Source organism: Eptesicus fuscus, chromosome 25 (assembly GCF_027574615.1).
Source record: "Eptesicus fuscus isolate TK198812 chromosome 25, DD_ASM_mEF_20220401, whole genome shotgun sequence".
Lineage (NCBI taxonomy): Eukaryota > Metazoa > Chordata > Mammalia > Chiroptera > Vespertilionidae > Eptesicus > Eptesicus fuscus.
In genome coordinates this window covers 9560424-9578518 of record NC_072497.1, presented here as the reverse complement: position 1 = coordinate 9578518, position 18095 = coordinate 9560424, and the positions used below count along the sequence as shown (strand labels likewise).

At 48.0% G+C, this 18095-nt stretch overlaps 1 protein-coding gene across 1 annotated transcript in view; it reads right to left on the bottom strand.

The window, feature by feature from the left end:
- AGBL1 (AGBL carboxypeptidase 1) overlaps nt 1-18095 on the bottom strand; it is a 233263-nt gene that overhangs the window by 47223 nt on the left and 167945 nt on the right. The window contains exons 22-23 of the mRNA XM_054713289.1: nt 12811-12974; nt 11183-11185 (exon numbers count right to left, since the gene is read on the bottom strand). Of these exons, the coding sequence (XP_054569264.1) occupies nt 11183-11185; nt 12811-12974 (167 nt within the window). The remainder of the gene's footprint in view (nt 1-11182; nt 11186-12810; nt 12975-18095) is intronic.

Below are 18095 nucleotides of genomic sequence, written 5' to 3'. Positions count from 1 at the left end.
CACGTTCGTGCATCTATCCGTGGAGTATAGAGTGAGCATCTATGCCTAGACCTATTCAAGACACTGCGTGGACCGTACTGAACAAAACAAAAAGGTGAGCCGTGTCTCCCTAGAGCTCCCTTCCAGGGGGTTTGATCAATGTAAATACTTTTATTACTCGATGAGGGATAATTATGTGTGTAAGACATACGGCCTACTCCTTCTTTTATCCTGCTAGCTTTGTATCTGTCCTAGCTTATCCTATCCTCTACACTCATAAAAGAGAAAGATGCAAATTGACCGTCACTCCAACACACAAGATGGCTGCCCCCATGTGGTCAAAGATGGCTTCCCCCATGTGGACACAAGATGGCCGCCACAAGATGGTCAGCAGGGAAGGGCAGTTTGGAGGGACTAGGCCTGCAAGGGAGGGCAGTTGGGGGCAATCAAGCCTGCAGGGAAGGGCAGTTGGGGGAGGACCCAGGCCTGTAGGGGAGAGCAGTTGGGGGGACCGGGCCTGCAGGGGAGGGCAGTTAAGGGTGACCGGGCCTGCAGGGGAGGGCAGTTAAGGGCAATCAGGCTGGCAGGGGAGCAGTTAGGCATCAATCAGGCTGGCAGGCAGAAGCGGTTAGGGGCAATCAGGAAGCCAGGCAGGCGAGCAGTTGGGAGCCAGCAGTTCTGGATTGTGAGAGGGATCCCAGATTGGAGAAGGTGCAGGCTGGGCTGAAGGAAAGCCCCTGTGCACGAATTTTGTGCACCAGGCCTCTAATACACACACACACACACACACACACACACACACACACACACACACACACTGAGTGGCCATATTATTATGATCACTGAACACATAATAATCTGGCCACTCAGTATATGTTAGAGGCCCAGTGCATGAATTCGTGCCTGGGTGGGGTCCGGCCAGCCTGGCCAGGGGGAGGGGACATGGGCGGTTGGCCGGCCTGCCTGCGGGTCGAACTCCTGGCCGAGAGGACAACTTGCATATTAGCCTTTTATTCTACAGGATATACACCGAGTGGCCAGATTATTATGCGTTCAGAGATCATCATCATCTGGCCACTCAGTGAATATATGAATCAGGAAAAGAACAAAACAAACTCAGAATATACTGATTGCTGCGCTCAAAACAAAGACCTGCTCAAAGACTGATGGGGGCATTTCAAAGGGATAGGAGAGGCAGTCCAAAGGAACTCCCACTATCCAAATTCGGGACAGTCTGAGCATCGAAATAAACAATGATAGTCATGTACGATAACTCGCCGAAAAAAGAAACAATCACCCATGAGTCCATAGAAACATAAACCAAGTAATTAATTAAGAAGGAACACCTCCCCCTGAGAAGGAAGGCCATGCCACTCATGACGATCGCAGGAATACTGGAAGTGGGAAAACGACCATTTGGCTTTCACCATTTCAAGGAATACCTCAGGCAAAAAACCCTCCATGGATGCTAAGCCTGACGGGTGAAAACAGAACACGCAGAGTCTCAGGGCAGCTTCCCACAAGAATGAACTAAAAAAAGGGAAGGAGTCCCTTTCTCCTGGAGCCATGTGTCAGATGCTGCTTTCACCACGTGGTCCAAGTGACGCGTCGTCCACCGTGGGACCGTGACGAGTCACGCGTGTCTCCTGGTGCAAAGCACAGAGAAAGAGGAGCCGCGTCCGTGTTCTTCCTTCCAAGAGCACATGCCCCACGGTTCATCACGAGGAGACGTCCGGCCATCCCGGGTTGGAGAGACGGTCCCCAAGGTAGCTGTCTCGAGATCTCTACAACCATCGGACGGTCATGGACAGTAGATGAAGATCAATGAACTATGCTCGATGAGAGGACACTCAGGGGGTTTGACAACCCAAGGAGCTGAGTATTCACAATGGATCCCTTACTCAATAAACGCCGTTTTCCCGTTTGCTCTAACCCAGTGGTCTGCAAACTCATTAGTCAACAGAGCCAAATATCAACAGTACAACGATGGAAATTTCTTTTGAGAGCCAATTTTTTTAGTAAGTTTTATTGATTTTTTTTTTTTACAGAGAGGAAGGGAGAGGGATAGAGAGTTAGAAACATCAATGAGAGAGAAACATCGATCAGCTTCCTCCTGCACACCCCCACCTGGGGATGTGCCTGCAACCAAGGTACTTGCCCTTGACCGGAATCGAACCTGGGACCCTTCAGTCCACAGGCAGACGCTCTAGCCACTGAGCCAAACCGGTCAGGGCTGAGCGCCAAATTTTTTAAACGTAAACTTCTTCTAACGCCACTTCTTCAAAATAGACTCGCCCAGGCCGTGGTGTTTTGAGGAAGAGCCACACTCAAGGGGCCAAAGAGCCGCATGGGGCTCGAGAGCCGCGGTTTGCCGACCACGGCTCTAAAGGGCATGGCTAACACCATTCAGCATTTTAAAATTAGATCTGTGGGCTATTTTTGCCGTGTCAATGGCCATTGATTTTTGTAATTACACTGTGGTTTTCTATACAGGAAGAGCCTTGTTTGTAGGAAATGGATGCTGAGGTATGAAGGACAAGGTCACATTATTTCTGCAACGGATTCTCCAATAACTCAGAAAAAAATGAATAGGGTGTGGGGGTGTGCGTGTGTGTACGAGAGGGAGAGAGCGAGAGAGCAAATGGGACAGAATATTAATAGCTGAGGAATCACAATGAAAGTATATAAATATTGCTGCAGCTTTTTGGGACCACATTCATAAAATTTTTATCAGAGTGTATTGTTATAATTGTTCCATGTTCCTATTCGTTACTAGTGCTCGTTTCTTATTGTGCCAAATGTAATCAATTAAACTTGGGGCTGCCCTAGCCGGTGTGGCTCAGTGGATGGAGCATCAGCCTGCGGACCAAAGGGTCTCGGGTTCGATTCCGGTCAAGGGCATCTACCTGGGATGCAGGCTCTGCCCCAGCCTAGGCTTTGGTCAGGGCGCGTGCAGGAGGCAACCAATCCATGTGTTTCTCTCACATCAATGTTTCTGTCTGTCTTTCCCTCTCTCTTCCACTCTAAAAATCAATGGAAAAATATCCTCGAGTGAGGATTAACAAAACAAAGAACAACAACAACAAAAAAAACTTGGTGCCAAATTTATAAATTAAACTTTATCATAGTTATGTATGTATAGGGAAAAAAAAACCCACATAGTATATATAGGATTGTGTACTATCTGTGGTTTCAGGCATCCACTAGGGCAGTGGTCAGCAAACTCATCAGTCCGCAGAGCCAAATATCAACAGTACAACGATTGACATTTCTTTGGAGAGCCAATTTTTTTAAACTTAAACTTCTTCTAATGCCATTTCTTCAACATAGACTCGCCCAGGCCGTGGTATTCTGTGGAAGAGCCACACTCAAGGGGCCAAAGAGCCGCCTGTGGCTCGCGAGCCGCCGTTTGCCGACCACGGCTCTAGGGGGGTCTTGGAACGAAGCTCCCTTTGGGTAACAGGGAACTACTGTATTAAGGACTAGAGGCCCGGTGCATGAAAATCTGTGCACTCGAAAGTGGGGGAAGTCCCTCAGTCTGGCCTGCCCCCTCTCGCAGTCCGGGAGCCCTCAGGGGATGTCTGACAGCTTAGGCGGGCCTCAGCCATCAGTTGGACATCCTTAGCGCTACCACGAGCCCGCCTTCTGGCTGAGCAGCGTTCCCGTGGGAATGCACGGACCACCAGGGGACAGCTCCTGCATTGAGCATCTGCCCCCCCGGTGGTCAGTGCGCATCATAGCGACCGGTCGTTCCGCCGTTTGGTTGATTTGCATATTCGCTTTTTATTATATAGGAGGATGAGCTATCAAGTTCCTTAATATTTTCTGCCACCGCCTCAGACAAAAGGGAGGGTGGGGAGGAGGAGAAAAGGAGCAAATGGGTTTTAATAGAGTCAAGCTCTGCGCTGATTGCCCTGCCTGAGGGATTTCATGTCTGTGATCTAATTGGCTTTCCTAGATTATTTTTTTTTTTTACTTCCGTAGATGGCAGGCTGTCGGCAGCCACCTTCCTCGGCTGCGTGTTCTTGGCACCTGCCCCTCTCCCTGGCATCAAACAGCTGGGCGCCTTTGAGAAGGCTTTTCCTGTGATCTGCCCGGCGGCGCGCACACGTGTGTTTCCAGGGTCCCATTTTCTGCAGCAAGTAATTGGCCGACGCAGAGAAACAAAGTGTCGTTTTATTTCACATAACGGCACCGTGTACAAGGGTGCGCTAATTCGGCGCTGAAAGATAATCATCACGGGTTGGGAGGGGGGGCAACACGTGTGAGGAGGGAGCACCCAGGGGAATGTTCCCACGTGCACCAGCTCGCTCCTGCCCCCTGCAGTTTGCCGGGGGGGGGGGGGGCACCAGCATCCCGTGTCATTAGGCGTGTTGTTTTGCTTGCAAACTTGAGCTGAAAGAGTCATTTTGGCTCCTAAGGAGCCGCCGGGACCTCCGGGAATCCGCCACACAACAGTATTATTTAGAAAATGTTTCGCTCCCGTATCGCAGCATCTATCTCTGTTCTCCCTTTGTCTCCACTTCTGGTTAATAGAGAGAACTGTCTGGGGGAGGGAGGGGAATGGCAGGCTACAACTGAATATCGATGACTATGTCGTGGACGACGTACACGGTGAAATAAATGTCTATTAAAAAAAAGAAAGCTACAGCAATATGGAATTATTTTCCCTGGGTAATAATACAATTTTGAAAAACAAAACAAAACAAAACAGAAACCCTAGGTAAATAGATTGGGCAAGCTGATCCTATCGCCAGCAGCTTAATTTTATTAATGAGGTTGCTAAGAAAACACCACTACAGGAGCCTGCGATTCAGCACCACGCCGCTGGACAGCACCCTCTCAGCAAGAAATCTACACAAAACCACCCAGTTGAATGGAAATTGAGGAACAAAGAATGATTTTCTGTGGTAACTCGGACCTCCATAAACCAAAGACTCTCTACATCCTACCACTGGCTACTTTTTTTTCCAGCTTGTTAAAAACAAAACAAAACAAAACATTTTCTTCATTGTTCCCTAATGGTGCAAGAGAGAATTTCAAACAAACCCCAAACAAATCCATGCCAAACAGCCACTTTTCAAACCAACCTTTCACACCAACCAGCTGCGGGTTACACATATCGAGAAAGAATTGAGGAAAGAATTCAGGGTTTCTTCTCTTTGAAAAGGTGAATGGACTATAAATCCCACCCCTAAATAAATGAAATGAAAACAAAGGGTTTTCTTTATTAATATCACGATACATTTTAAGTTCTATCTTAGGGATCCTAAACATGCTGTCATCCAAGGAGAAACTCATATTTCTTTTTTAAAAAATGCATTTTTATTGATTTCAGAGAGGAAGGGAGAGGGAGAGAGATCATGGATAGACTGCCTCCTGCATGCCCCCTACTGGGGATCAAGCCTGCAACCCAGGCATGTGCCCTTGACCGGAACCAAACCGTGACCTCCTGGTTTATAGGTTGACGCTCAACCACTGAGCTGAACTGGCTAGGGACCTAGTTTCATTTTTTAATACCATCCATTCTTTCAATTTGTAAATATAGTTTAGAATACTAATTATCATCATTATGTGTCAGAGCTTCCTATCATACAGAAAAAAATAATCATTACTTAGAGCCAAGGGCTTTATTTGTTTAATGCATAAAAACTGTAGAGCAGGACAAGACTTAAGGTAAAGCCAAGAATATAAAATGCCCACTCAGGTCAGGCCGCTGTGGCTCGTGGTTGAGCATCGACCTATGAACCAAGAGGTCATGGTTTGATTCCCGATTAGGCCACATGCCCAGGTTGCAGGCTTGATTCCCAGTAGGGAGCGTGCAGGAGGCAGCCGATCCATGATTCTCATTGATGTTTCTATCTCTCTCTCTCCCTCTCCCTTCCTCTCTGAAATCAATTTAAAAATATATATATTTTAAATAAATAAAATAAATTCCCACTCAGGTTGAAAAATAGCCATCACTCAGCCTGCTTTGAATGTATTCCTTCAACGGATCACAGTTGCATGGAATTATACTATTATTCAGCTCATGGGTCTCCACATTTTCCCATAAACATAAAATGAAAGGGTTGGCAAAGATGTATGCGTTCATTTATTTTTTGCGTACCTCCCGTGCAGCAAGCATTGTCCAAGGTGCTAGGAATAGATATAGATTTAAACAAGTCAGATCAAGTTCCTTCCCTCATGGACTGTACATTCTAGCTGGGAGGGACAGAGGACACTAAATTAAAAGTGCCATAGTAGTAGGACTGGGAATGCTACTTTAGGCAAGGTGGCCATATAAAGTCCTGCTGAACTGGTGAAATTGAAGCTGAGATGCTGACATTTAAGCTGAGACTCGAATGTCAGGAGGAGCCAAGCGATGCCACAGTGTGTAGGAAATGCAGACACAGCAGAAGGGATAACGGGCGAAAAAAATTTAAGTTAGGACTGATGTACTTCAGGCTGTTTAAGTCAGGACTGATGCATTGTGGGCTGTTTATTTAAGTTAGGACTGATGCATTGTGGGCTGTTTATTTAAGTCAGGACTGATGCATTGTGGGCTGTTTATTTAAGTCAGGACTGATGAATTGTGGGCTATTTAAATCAGGATTGATGCATTGTAGGCTTATTTAAGTCAGGACTGATGCATTGTGGGCTGTTTACTTAAGTCAGGACTGATGCATTGTGGGCTGTTTACTTAAGTCAGGACTGATGCATTGTGGGCTGTTTACTTAAGTCAGGACTGATGCATTGTAGGCTGTTAGAGAAACAGACCATCTACTGGAAGAACAGGTAAACAATTTCTTCTGTTTCTTTGAACTACAGGCTAGTACCTACACACAAAATAGAATAAAATCAGACGAGAGCATGCGAAAATCTCAGAATCACTACGCTGGAGGAGAAAAATCCAGAGGGAGGGGAGAACAGGAGGGCATACCATGCGATTCCATTTATATAAAATTCTAAAAACAGAGACTAATATTTAGGGAAAGAAGGGGAATTAATGATTGTCTAGGTGAGCGATGGATTACAAAGGGATTCGAGGATATTTGGGGGGCAGGGGCGGTGACAGGTACCATTGCAATTTGGATTGTGGTGGTGGTTTCATGAGTGTATGGGTTATACGCCAAAACTTGTCAAATTCCATATTTTAAGTATGGGTGGGCTCTTGCCCATACATCATACCTGAATAAAACTACAGCAAAATCAGGTTTGTTTTTCATGGGCCATCTTTCGTAGTTTCTCCTATAAATGCCCCTTGATAATCTAACCACTGAGCCACGCTGGCCGGGCAAGGACACTGATTGTGCATAAGACCACATTTCCTGGCCTACGCTTTCCCCTTTGTATCGGAAACGGCTTTTCAGGATTCACGTTTTTCAGGCTGATGTACACCTTTTTTTAAACATGGTTTTGAGTGCGGTGACGACCTGTATTTGAATCACAGATGAGCCACACAGCAATGACTCACCCGGCTTTTATCAGACCCGCAGCGTGCCGCGTCTCCACGGCCTCATCCTTCATACGACAATTAATAATGACTTCTCGGGGGCTCGCTCTAGTTAAAGAGGATGTGTGTCAAATCCTCCTATACCTCCGGGCACATGGCATCCCATTATCATTACTCTGCCTTCTCAGTGTTTATTTTGTCACCCAGTGGCAAAGCATAGGGGAGCTCAAAAGCCACATAACACAGTGACAAATACCACGCCATCATACACGTATTAGCGCTAATAGAGTTTCCATTCTCGCCCTACGGAAACAATATTGGCGCACGCTGAAGGATCTCCGTTCTCCAATCCAGGCGTCCTCTCGCCAATAATAGAGTCAGCACCTGTGTGACGACCTATCACATGTCCGACGATATTTTTCTTTTCTTACTAGGACGGCACCTGAGGTCGGAGTTGGACAGACTTATCGAAAGGAGTCCACGTGGCCAGGCATAAGTGAATCACAACCCCTTCCCCCTGAGGCATCCGCCTCTGGGAACGCAAAAGAGGACACATTGGGATTCCCAAAAAGGGTATTTAAGGTCCCTCTTAAAGGGTCCTCTCGAACCTGATTCTACTTCCCACGTCGGGGTGGTTGGTTTGACCTCCTTCCCGCCATGTCATTCCCCCTACAATCTGCAACTCCCACTTCTGAACGCATCCCCCTTGCATTCCTCTGTCTGTTTTTTTTTTTTTTTTTAATATTTTTAAGTATTTTTATTGATTTCTGAGAGGAAGGGAGAGGGACAGAGAGATAGAAACATCCATGATGAGAGACCATCATGGATCGGCTGCCTCCTGCACGCCCCCCTACTGGGGATGGAGCCCGCAACCCGGGCATGTGCCCTGACCAGGGAATCGAACCTGTGACCTCCTGGTTCCTAGGTCGGTGCTCAACCACGGAGCCGGGCCGGCCCGGACTCCCTCTGTGTTTCTGTTACCTGTGTGTACTGTTCGTTCAGCTTCTGCTCCCTCATTATCTCCTCAGCAGGCATTCAGAAAACCTTTAATTTTCATTCAGTCAAATAGGAGCTCTGTGCCACTTGGCATAAGTCAACTGCCAAGCCTTTCATGTCTTGAATTCGGGGTTGCAACCGTAATTCCCACACTGGAATGGGAATTAACATGGGGTATCAGAGCTGAAAGGAATCTAAGGGTCTCTATTTTTAAAGCTGAGAAACCTGCCCGGCCGTTTAGGTCGATTTGCATGTTAGCCTTTTATTACACAGGCTAGGCAGGAGAGCAGCCATTCCTTCGGTGGAGCTGGAGGCAGAGGCAGAAGATGGCCAGTGCTGGCGGGAAATGGGTGCATCACGTGGCCCCACCCAGCGAGCCACTTCAACTCCCTGGGCTCCCGTGGAGTTGGCTTGTGAACTAGGAATTGCTGTCGGTTCCCTTTCAAGGAAACATTTTGGAAACAGCACATGCAATTTGAGGAAAATGCACTTTCTGCCCTCGCTGGTTTGGCTCAGTAGATAGAGCATCGGCCTGCGGACTGAAAGGTCTTATGCCTGGGTTGCGGGCTTGAGCCCCCAGGAGGCAGCCAACCCACGATTCTCTCTCATCATTGATCTCTCTCTCTCTTTCTGCCTCTTCCTTCCTCTCTGAAATCAATAATCCTATCTAATAAAGAGGTAATATGCTAATTGACCATCATGCCCTCACAAAGATGGCGGCACCCATAGCCAATAAGGAGGTAATATGCTAATTGACTGCCACACCCTCAAAGATGGCAGCGCTCACAGCCACAAGATGGCGGTGCCCAGTCCCCTCAGCCCCGAAGCCGCCCAGGGCTGGCCGGAGGCATGGGCAAGCCTCGGATGGTGGCTGCCCAGCCACCCAGGGCCGGCCGAGGCTTGCACTGCCGGCAGTGGCAGCAGCAGAGGTGTGATGGGGGCGTCGCCTTCCCCTGATTGCCGGGTCGCCTCCTGCCCCTGAGGGCTCCCGGGCTGTGAGAGGGGGCAGGCCAGGCTGAGGGACCCCCCTCCAGTGCATGAATTTTCACGCACCAGGCCTCTAGTAATAGATATAAAAAGAAAAATACACTTCAGCTCCTCTCCGTCGGCAATGTCTTTCATCTTGAGCGTTTGAAGTCTCATCTCTAAGGGCTCGGATACGTTCATCCCTCAGTGATGTACATGCAACCTATGATGCTACACACTGATCTTCCCTTAACAGTATTAAAACAATCAAGGGATATTTCCGGATTTTAAAACTAATACTCAAACACACTCAGACATATATTCACCCCAATGCATAGCTCAAGGAATGCTCCAGAGAAAGATTAGTTTGGGATTATACAAAGAGAGATTAGTTTGGGATTATACACGAGTAAGATTAGTTTGGGATTATACACAGAATGGCCCCCATCTCTGTCCCTGTGGCCGCATATGCAAGTCCCAGTCAGCATGTGTGCGGCATTAATTATTCTGCTTTTGTTTTCATCCATTCGTTGAAAGGCTAAATGTCATAAAGGATAAGAACCTGAGTCTTAGAGTTAAAATGGGGTTCAAGAGCCAGCTGTCTCTTACAAGAATTGTGACGTTTGGCAAACATCTCACCCTCCATAAAACTTAATCCCCTTGTTTGTAAAAGGCGACGCTAAAAATAGCATCTCCTTAGCAGCATTGTTTATACGGTTAAGTGAGATAATACTCATAAAACCCCTCGCATGGCAGCTGGTGCATGGGGAAGCTCTAATGAATGTTTCTATTATTATAATCTTACTAGAGGCCCGGTGCATGGATTTGCATGGATTTGTGCAAATCTGGTGGGGTCCCTCAGCCTGGCCTGCGGGGATTGGGCCGAAACCAGCTCTCCAACATCCCGAGAGGGGTCCCGGATTGTGAGAGGGTGGTTCTCGGGAGATGCACCCCAGAATCGGGCTCCCTCCTCGCTCTCTGCACCCGAGAAACACAGCTGCCCAAGTCGCCGCAGCTTGGCAGCTCCTGTGTTAAGCGTCTGCCCCCTGGTGGTCATTGCACCTCATAGTGATTGGCCGGTCGGCTGCTCAGCCAGTAGCTTAGGCTTTTATATATATAGATAGACATGTATACGGACATGCTCTTTATTTCCAGTTTCACGGTAGTCTAGAAGATTAATTAACAATGTTCTTTCTTTTTTATTGCTGCTAGGAATTTGGGTTGCGTGAATTTATTGGGGGATACATGCCTCGTGTGAATTTATTTGGGGATACATGCCTCTAAATACCTCCATATTAAATATTGTTTTTCTGCTAAGTTTATTTTCTTGAAGGATAGTCCAGCTGGAAGCACAGGATGAAATGGGAGTTTTTTTATGGACCTTCTTGGAGGTTGCCAAATTCCCCTCCAGAGGAAAGTAAACCCATTTACAGAGAGCCGTGTGACATTATTAAACTCTTTCCTCACAGACACACTAGCTCTGGGTTTTCATTAGTTTTCATGCAGTTATTGGAGAAAAATCAGCATAAAATCAGACCTAAAACACTCAAATTTGCCTTTCTGTAATGACTACCAATTCAAATGGATGTATATGGGAAAACTCTATACTGTCTTCACAATTTTTCTGAGAACTTAAAACTGCTCTAAGAAATAAAGTCCATTAAGAGGGGAAAAAAAGTGCTTAGAAGGAAGCGACAAAGAATGCCTATAATTGTGGTTAAAGGGATTGTACATACATTTTTTTTAGAGGGAGAGGGAGAGAGAAACACCATGTGTGAGTGAACATCAATCGGCGGCCTCCTACACCACCTCCTCCCCACCCCCCACCCCCCGACTAGGAATCTAGCCTGCCTCCCGGGCATGGCCCTGCCCAGGATTTGAACTGGCAACCTTTTGGTACACAGCACAACACCCAAGCAACTGAGCCAAACTGGACAAGGAAAAACCATATATATATATTTTAATCATGTATTTAAAAATATATATATATATTTTTTATTATTGATTTCAGAGAGGAAGAGAGAGCGAGAGAGAGATAGAAACATCAATAATGAGCCCTGACCGGTGTGGCTCGGTGGATAGAGCGTCGGCCTGCGGACTGAAAGGTCCCAGGTTCGATTCCGGTCAAGGGCATGTACCTTGGTTGCGGGCACATCCCCAGTAGGGGTTGTGCAAGAGGCAGCTGATCGATGTTTCTCTATCATCGATGTTTCTAACTCTCTATCCCTCTCTCTTCCTTTCTGTGAAAAATCAATAAAATATATTTTTTTAAAAAAGAGGATGAAAACATTTCTTGCCCCCAAGTGCCTAGATATGGGCAATCCTGCTGTCCCCCTACCTTTTTTTGTTTTTTTTTTTAATTTCAGGGAGGAAGGGAGAGGGAGAGAGAGGTAGAAACATCAATGAAGAGAGAGAATCACGGATCGGCTGCCTCCCGCACGCCCCTTACTGGGGATCGAGCCCACAACCAGGGCATGTGCCCTTGCCCGGAATCGAACCCAGGACCCTTCAGTCCCCAGGCCAACGCTCTATCCACTGAGCCAAACCAGCTAGGGCTCTCCATTTCATACACAAACATAACTGGCATACAGAAGGTCCTGGGGTTACGTCGGAGATCGGTTCCCACGGCGCGACGTAACGCGGTTTTCGCCGTAAGTCGGAACCCACCTCCATAAGCACCTACGTCACTCACATGGAGCGCACACACAGCAGTAATGAAGCGAAACAATAAAAAAAAATTAAAAGATTGATAATTCCTGACCTTTACTTGTGGTGAATAAATGATAAAGAACATAAAGCACCTGTGTACATACGTCGAAATGACGGAACTTTTTTTTTATATAAATAAATGGGAGACGGCGACGTAACCACGAAACGACGTACGTCGAGTCCAAGGTAACCCGAGGACTGCGTGTACCTATATATATAAAAAGCCGGCGTCCGTGATGACCAGGACGACCGGATGACCGGTCACCATGCGGTGCACTGAGCACCTCTCGGTCCCGCCCCCGAGGCCCACAGGCTCCGATCACAGCAAGGTGGGCGGGGCGGCAGGAGGGTGGGCGGGGCTGCGCGCGATTTCACACGCTGGGCCTCTAGTGTAAACATAAGCCGCCTCTTCTCGCCATCAGCACAGTGTGTTCACAACGCACATTTTACAGACACCCATAGCCAACAGAGTACAAATGCACCTGCCTCGGATGTGCGCACGCACGCAGCCTTTTCCCCGTGTTTCCGGCGGGAAGTGAGGACGCCGGGGGCAGTGGCTGACGTGAAGATCCCACAACCTTACCTTCACCTGGCGGCTCCTCCAGGTTCGTCCTCTGTCCAGGACCTCTACGTCTGCTGGACTCCGCTCTCTGAGACCCCCCCCCCGCCCCGCCCCGTGGGAACACAGAGGTACCCGTCCCCCCACGCCCCTGCGAGCATCCTACCTGCGCAGCTGCTGGTCCAGAGCCCCGTCCTGGGCGTTCAGCAGGGACGCCGCGCGGGCCAGGAGCTGCCGGCTGCAGCTGGCGGACTTGAGCTCCAACAGGAGGAGGCCCAGGCAGAACATGGCGCCCATCTCCTCCAGCTCCCGGGTCCCCAACTGCAGACCCTGCGGTGAGAGAGAGAGAGAGGCCGACCGTGAGCAGGCTGAGCGGGGACCATCGGAGACGGGGAGGGAGGTCTCCTGGACGCACACCCGCCACGGGGATGGGGAGCGGACGGTATTTCTCGGGCACAGTTCCGTGGGTTTCGTCGTGCGCTTTGTGGACGGACGGATGGATCTTGGGCTGCGTTGCCTGGACACCTGGGGTTGCACAAAAGTACCCCGAAGGCAGGAGAGCGGGTCAGGGTGCAACAGTCATCTCCCCGCCCAACCGAGGTCAAAGCAGTAAAGAACAGTTCGCTGCCCGGCCGGCATGGCTCAGTGGTTAGAGCATCGACCTAGGAACCAGGAGGCCACGGTTTGATGCCCAGTCAGAGTGCATGCCCAGGTTGCAGGCTCCATCCCCATCCAGTAGGGGGCATGCAGGAGGCAATCAAGCGATGATTCTCATCGTTGATGTTTCTCTCTCTCTATCTTCCTCTCCCTTCCTCTCAGAAATCAATGGAAATATATTTAAAAATAAAAAAAGAGGAGCTCACAGCTACCCTGGCCAGCGTAGCTCAGTGTAGAGCGTCAGCCCACACGCCAAAGGGTCGCAGGTTTGATTCCTGGTCAAGGGCACATACCTGGGTTGCAGGTTCAATCCCCAGTTCCCAGGTTAGGGCACCTGTGGGAGGCAACCAATCAATGTATATCTCTCTCTCTCTCACTCTCTCTCTCTCTCTTATTCTTTCTCTCTCCCTTCCTTCCTTTCTCCCTCTCTAAAAATCAATGGAAAAAATATCCTTGAGTGAGGATTAAAAAAAAAAAGAAAAGATTTCACTGCTGAAACCCAAGTTTGTGAACAGTCTTACTAAGAAATACCCTTTATTCTTCTTCCACATAGTTATCAACCAGGGGAGAAAAATGAGGGAGGATCCTTCAATCCCAGGGCTGCCACGTAATGCCTTGCCTTGGAAGTGATCTGACCTATCAGCACCTCCATGGTCCCATCTGTATAATGGGAATAACGATGAAAATTATAATAATACTCCCTCTCTCATGGAACCGCTGAGGTCATTCGGTGAGTTTGTAATCGATAATAAACTCAGATTATAACGTGGCCCATAGCACACCATCCAAGTGGTCATTATTATCACCAATAATAGCAAATACTTATTTACAAGCAATAGGCAAAGTAATAGTTGATACACACAGTCTTCCTTAAAACCACGGCCAAAACTATGGCCTGCTCTCAGGACTGTCATTTGTCATTGCTTGACAAGTTTCAAACAATTCAATAAGAAGAAAAAAAATGAGTCATAAATATTAGGAAAATAAATCACATGATCATTATTTGAGGACTGATTATGGGCTAAGACCAAAGAAATGAAGCGAAACAGAAACTCCATTAGATATAAGGCAAGAACTGGGTAAGTAGACAAGTTACAAATTAAATATCCCCAAAATCAATTTTCTTCCTATAAACCTGCAAAGTAAATTATTAAGGATAATAAAAATTCCATTCACAGGAGCAGCACGGCTATACAGTATCTAGGAATGGAATTTAATAGTAAAATACCCCAAAGGCTGCATGATGAACCCCGGGAGTTTACCAACGGATAACGAGGGAAATTTAAATAAATGAAGAAATGGGCTGAATTCTGAGAAAGCCAGGCCCAATCCCACGTAATATCTGCTCTCCTTATGCTAGTCTATCAAAGCATAGGAAATCAAAACTCCACTGGGACAATGTCAGACTTGGCCAACGAATTCCACTTTAGAAGACCCCATGGCAAACATATCCAGTAATATTCTCAGAATAAAGAGTAAAAAATAAATAAATAAATAAATGGCCCAGATGGCATGGCTCAGTGATTGAGCGTCGACCTATGAACCAGGAGGTCACAGTTCAATTCCCCGTCAGGGCACATGCCCGGGCTGTGGGCTCGATACCAAGTGGGGGTGTGCAGGAGGCAGTCAATCGATGATTCTCTCTCACCATTCATGTTTCTTTCTCTCCCTCTCTCTCTCTCCCTTCCTCTCTGAAATCAATAAAAATAAATAAATATATATTTTTAATCCTCACCCGAGGATATTTTTCCATTGATTTTTATAGGGAATGGAAGGGAGGGAAAGACAGATGAATATCGATGTGAGAGAGACACGTCAATTTTTTGCCTCCTGCACGTGCCCCGATCAGGGCCTGGGCTGGGGAGGAGCCTGCAACTGAGGTACATGCATGCCCTTGACCGGACTCGAACCCGGGACCCTTTAGTCTGCAGGCTGACGCTCTATCCCAATGATCGGCAAACTCATTAGTCAACAGAGCCAAATATCAACAGTACAACGACTGAAATTTCTTTGGAGAGCCCAATTTTTCAAACTTAAACTTCTTCTAACGCCACTTCTTCAAAAATAGACTCGCCCAGGCCGTGGTATTTTGTGGAAGAGCCACACTCAAGGGGCCAAAGAGCCGCATGTGGCTCGCGAGCCGCAGTTTGCCGACCACGGTTCTATCCACTAAGCCAAACTGGCTGGGGCAAAAATATCTTACTTTTTAAATAAAAATAAAAAATAAAACGTTTAAGCACTTGGAGTTCATTCAAATTCCAGAAATTAGTCTTAAGGGTAAAGGTGAGCAGGAGAGATTGCGAATAAGTGAGGCGGGGGATTAATTTAAAAATCGTGGCTTCCTACTGCCCTCTGATCTCCCCCCGCCACCTACCCGCATCTGCTTCCTGTGTGCTCCAAACAGCCCACCAGTATCTGTCCAATTTGCACGGAACCCGTCGCTGACCCTGCATGACGCGGGGGTTACATCCCGGCCGCCACTTCCCCCAGACCTAGCCACTGAACAGAGTTCTCTTCCTCTGGAATGAGCCTGCAGGCCGACCTCCGGACTCCCAGCTCTTCAGGGACAGAAGTTCAGACTGGAAGGAGCCTGTGATATGCAAATGGACGCTTTCATCTCCCTGCAAGGCCAGGCTTCCCTCAGTCCAGGGTTGGTAGTGAACCTGGACTTGGATGGGGCTGGGGCTTTGAGAGGGAGGTGTGAGGAGGTCCTTCTGACTCAAGCACGTCAAACTCACAGGCTCACACGGGCCCAATAAACAAGGTTTAGGTGTATGTGGCCGCAAGAAAACGAAAGCTTCCTGCCCTGACCGGTTTGGCTCGGTGGATAGAGCGTCGGCCTGCGGACTGAAGGGTCCCAGGTTCAATTCCGGTCAAGGGCTTGTACCTTGGTTGTGGGAACATCCCCAGTAGGAGGTGTGCAGGAGGCAGCTGATCGATGTTTCTCTCTCATTGATGTTTCTAACTCTCTATCCCTCTCCCTTCCTCTCTGTAAAAAAAAACAACAAACAAAACAAAACAAAAGCTTCCATGTTCATAGGAACGTGGGTTTATTTCGATAGAGACATGCTGAATACAAAGGGCTGAGATAAATGAGTCCAAGTTAACATAAAGTAATAGAACATTTTAACAAAAATTAATATTTTTTCTTGAACATCAACTCACCAGACACTGAATAAACTGCACAAATGAATATGCGTAACGCAAATAAACCTATTTTTCTTGTTTTCCGAAAGCGAAATATTTCCTGTTGCGCACACCAAACAAGTCAGCCCAAGGCGAATGACATGGCGATCGGCTGCTAAAATATTCGCTGCTGGTATTAGTGGAGAGAAACGGTGCGCCTGCGCGTAAGGCGCGTAAGGGAAGTGAATGCAATGTAATGATAGTAATCAGTCATTAGCGAACATTGCAGTTCATTATTAATAATTATGTATAACAAGATATTGTAAAAATTAAGTCATGAAGTTTTTATTAAAATGTTTCTTTTTTTTAAAAAAATATATTTTATTGATTTTTCACAGAGAGGAAGGGAGAGGGATAGAGAGCCAGAAACATCGATGAGAGAGAGACATCAACCAGCTGCCTCCTGCACACCCCCCACCGGGGGATGTGCCCGCAACCAATGTACATGCCCTTGACCGGAACCGAACCTGGGACCTTCCAGTCCACAGACCGACGCTCTATCCACTGAGCCAAACCGGTTTCGGCTTAAAACGTTTCTTATATACCGTTATATTGGCTGGGCCACAAAAAATATTCCTCGTGGGCCTCATGCGGCCCGCGGGCCGTGCGTTTGACATGCCTGCGCTAACTCCTATGTTGCTATGTTGGGAGCCTCCAGGGTTAGACCTAACCAAAGGTCACAGGGAGGAGAGACCCAGTCTCTCGGGGTGGGGGGGCAGGTACCCTCCGGGGTGGGGGGAGGAGGGGTGTATCATTGCTATTCCTGGGACTTTCCCATAGAGGATTCCTCTTCCTTCTCACTCACTCCTGTAACGACCGCTCGCCCCAGCCCCAGCGCTTCGTCAGGATGCTGAGACTGCTTCCAGGGACGATACCAAAGGCACAGAGTTCTTACTGCTATGTCTTCACGAGACCTGAAGGCGTCGGATGCGAAACCTCAAAAGCAAGACAGAGTCCGGCCGGCAAGGCTCCGTCAGTGGTTGAGCATCTACCTATGGACCGGCGATGAGAGACAATCATGGATCGGCTGCCTCCCCTGCGCCCCCTCCTGGGGATCGAGCCCGCCACCCAGGCACGTGTCCTCGACCGGGAATCGAACCGTGGCCTCCTGACTCACAGGTCGGCGCTCAACCACTGAGCCACGCGGACCGGGCCGGGTCAGAGCATTTATTTCTGCAAGACACTGTTCCCCAGGGCAGTGGTCGGCAAACCGCGGATCGAGAGGCACATGCGGCTCTTTGGCCCCTTGAGAGTGCCGCAATCAGATTGAGGACGTTTTTTAGCAAAGGCCAGCGTAGGGGTACCCGAATGAAGTTAATAACAATGTACCTACCTATATAGTTTACGTTTAAAAAACGTGGCTCTCCAAAGAAATTTCAATCGTTGTCCTGTTGCTATTTGGCTCTGTGGATGGATGAGTTTGCCAACCACCGGCCCAGGGATCCGAAAAAGTCCCCTGCACGTAGAAAGGACACCAAGTCTTTCCCTGGTATGTTTATATCCTGCCCTGAGTCACTTTCCCAACCCGTGGGATAACAGATTTCCGCTCCCAACATCACCCCTAATCGATAGGTGTGTATACACACACACACACACACACAGAGCAGT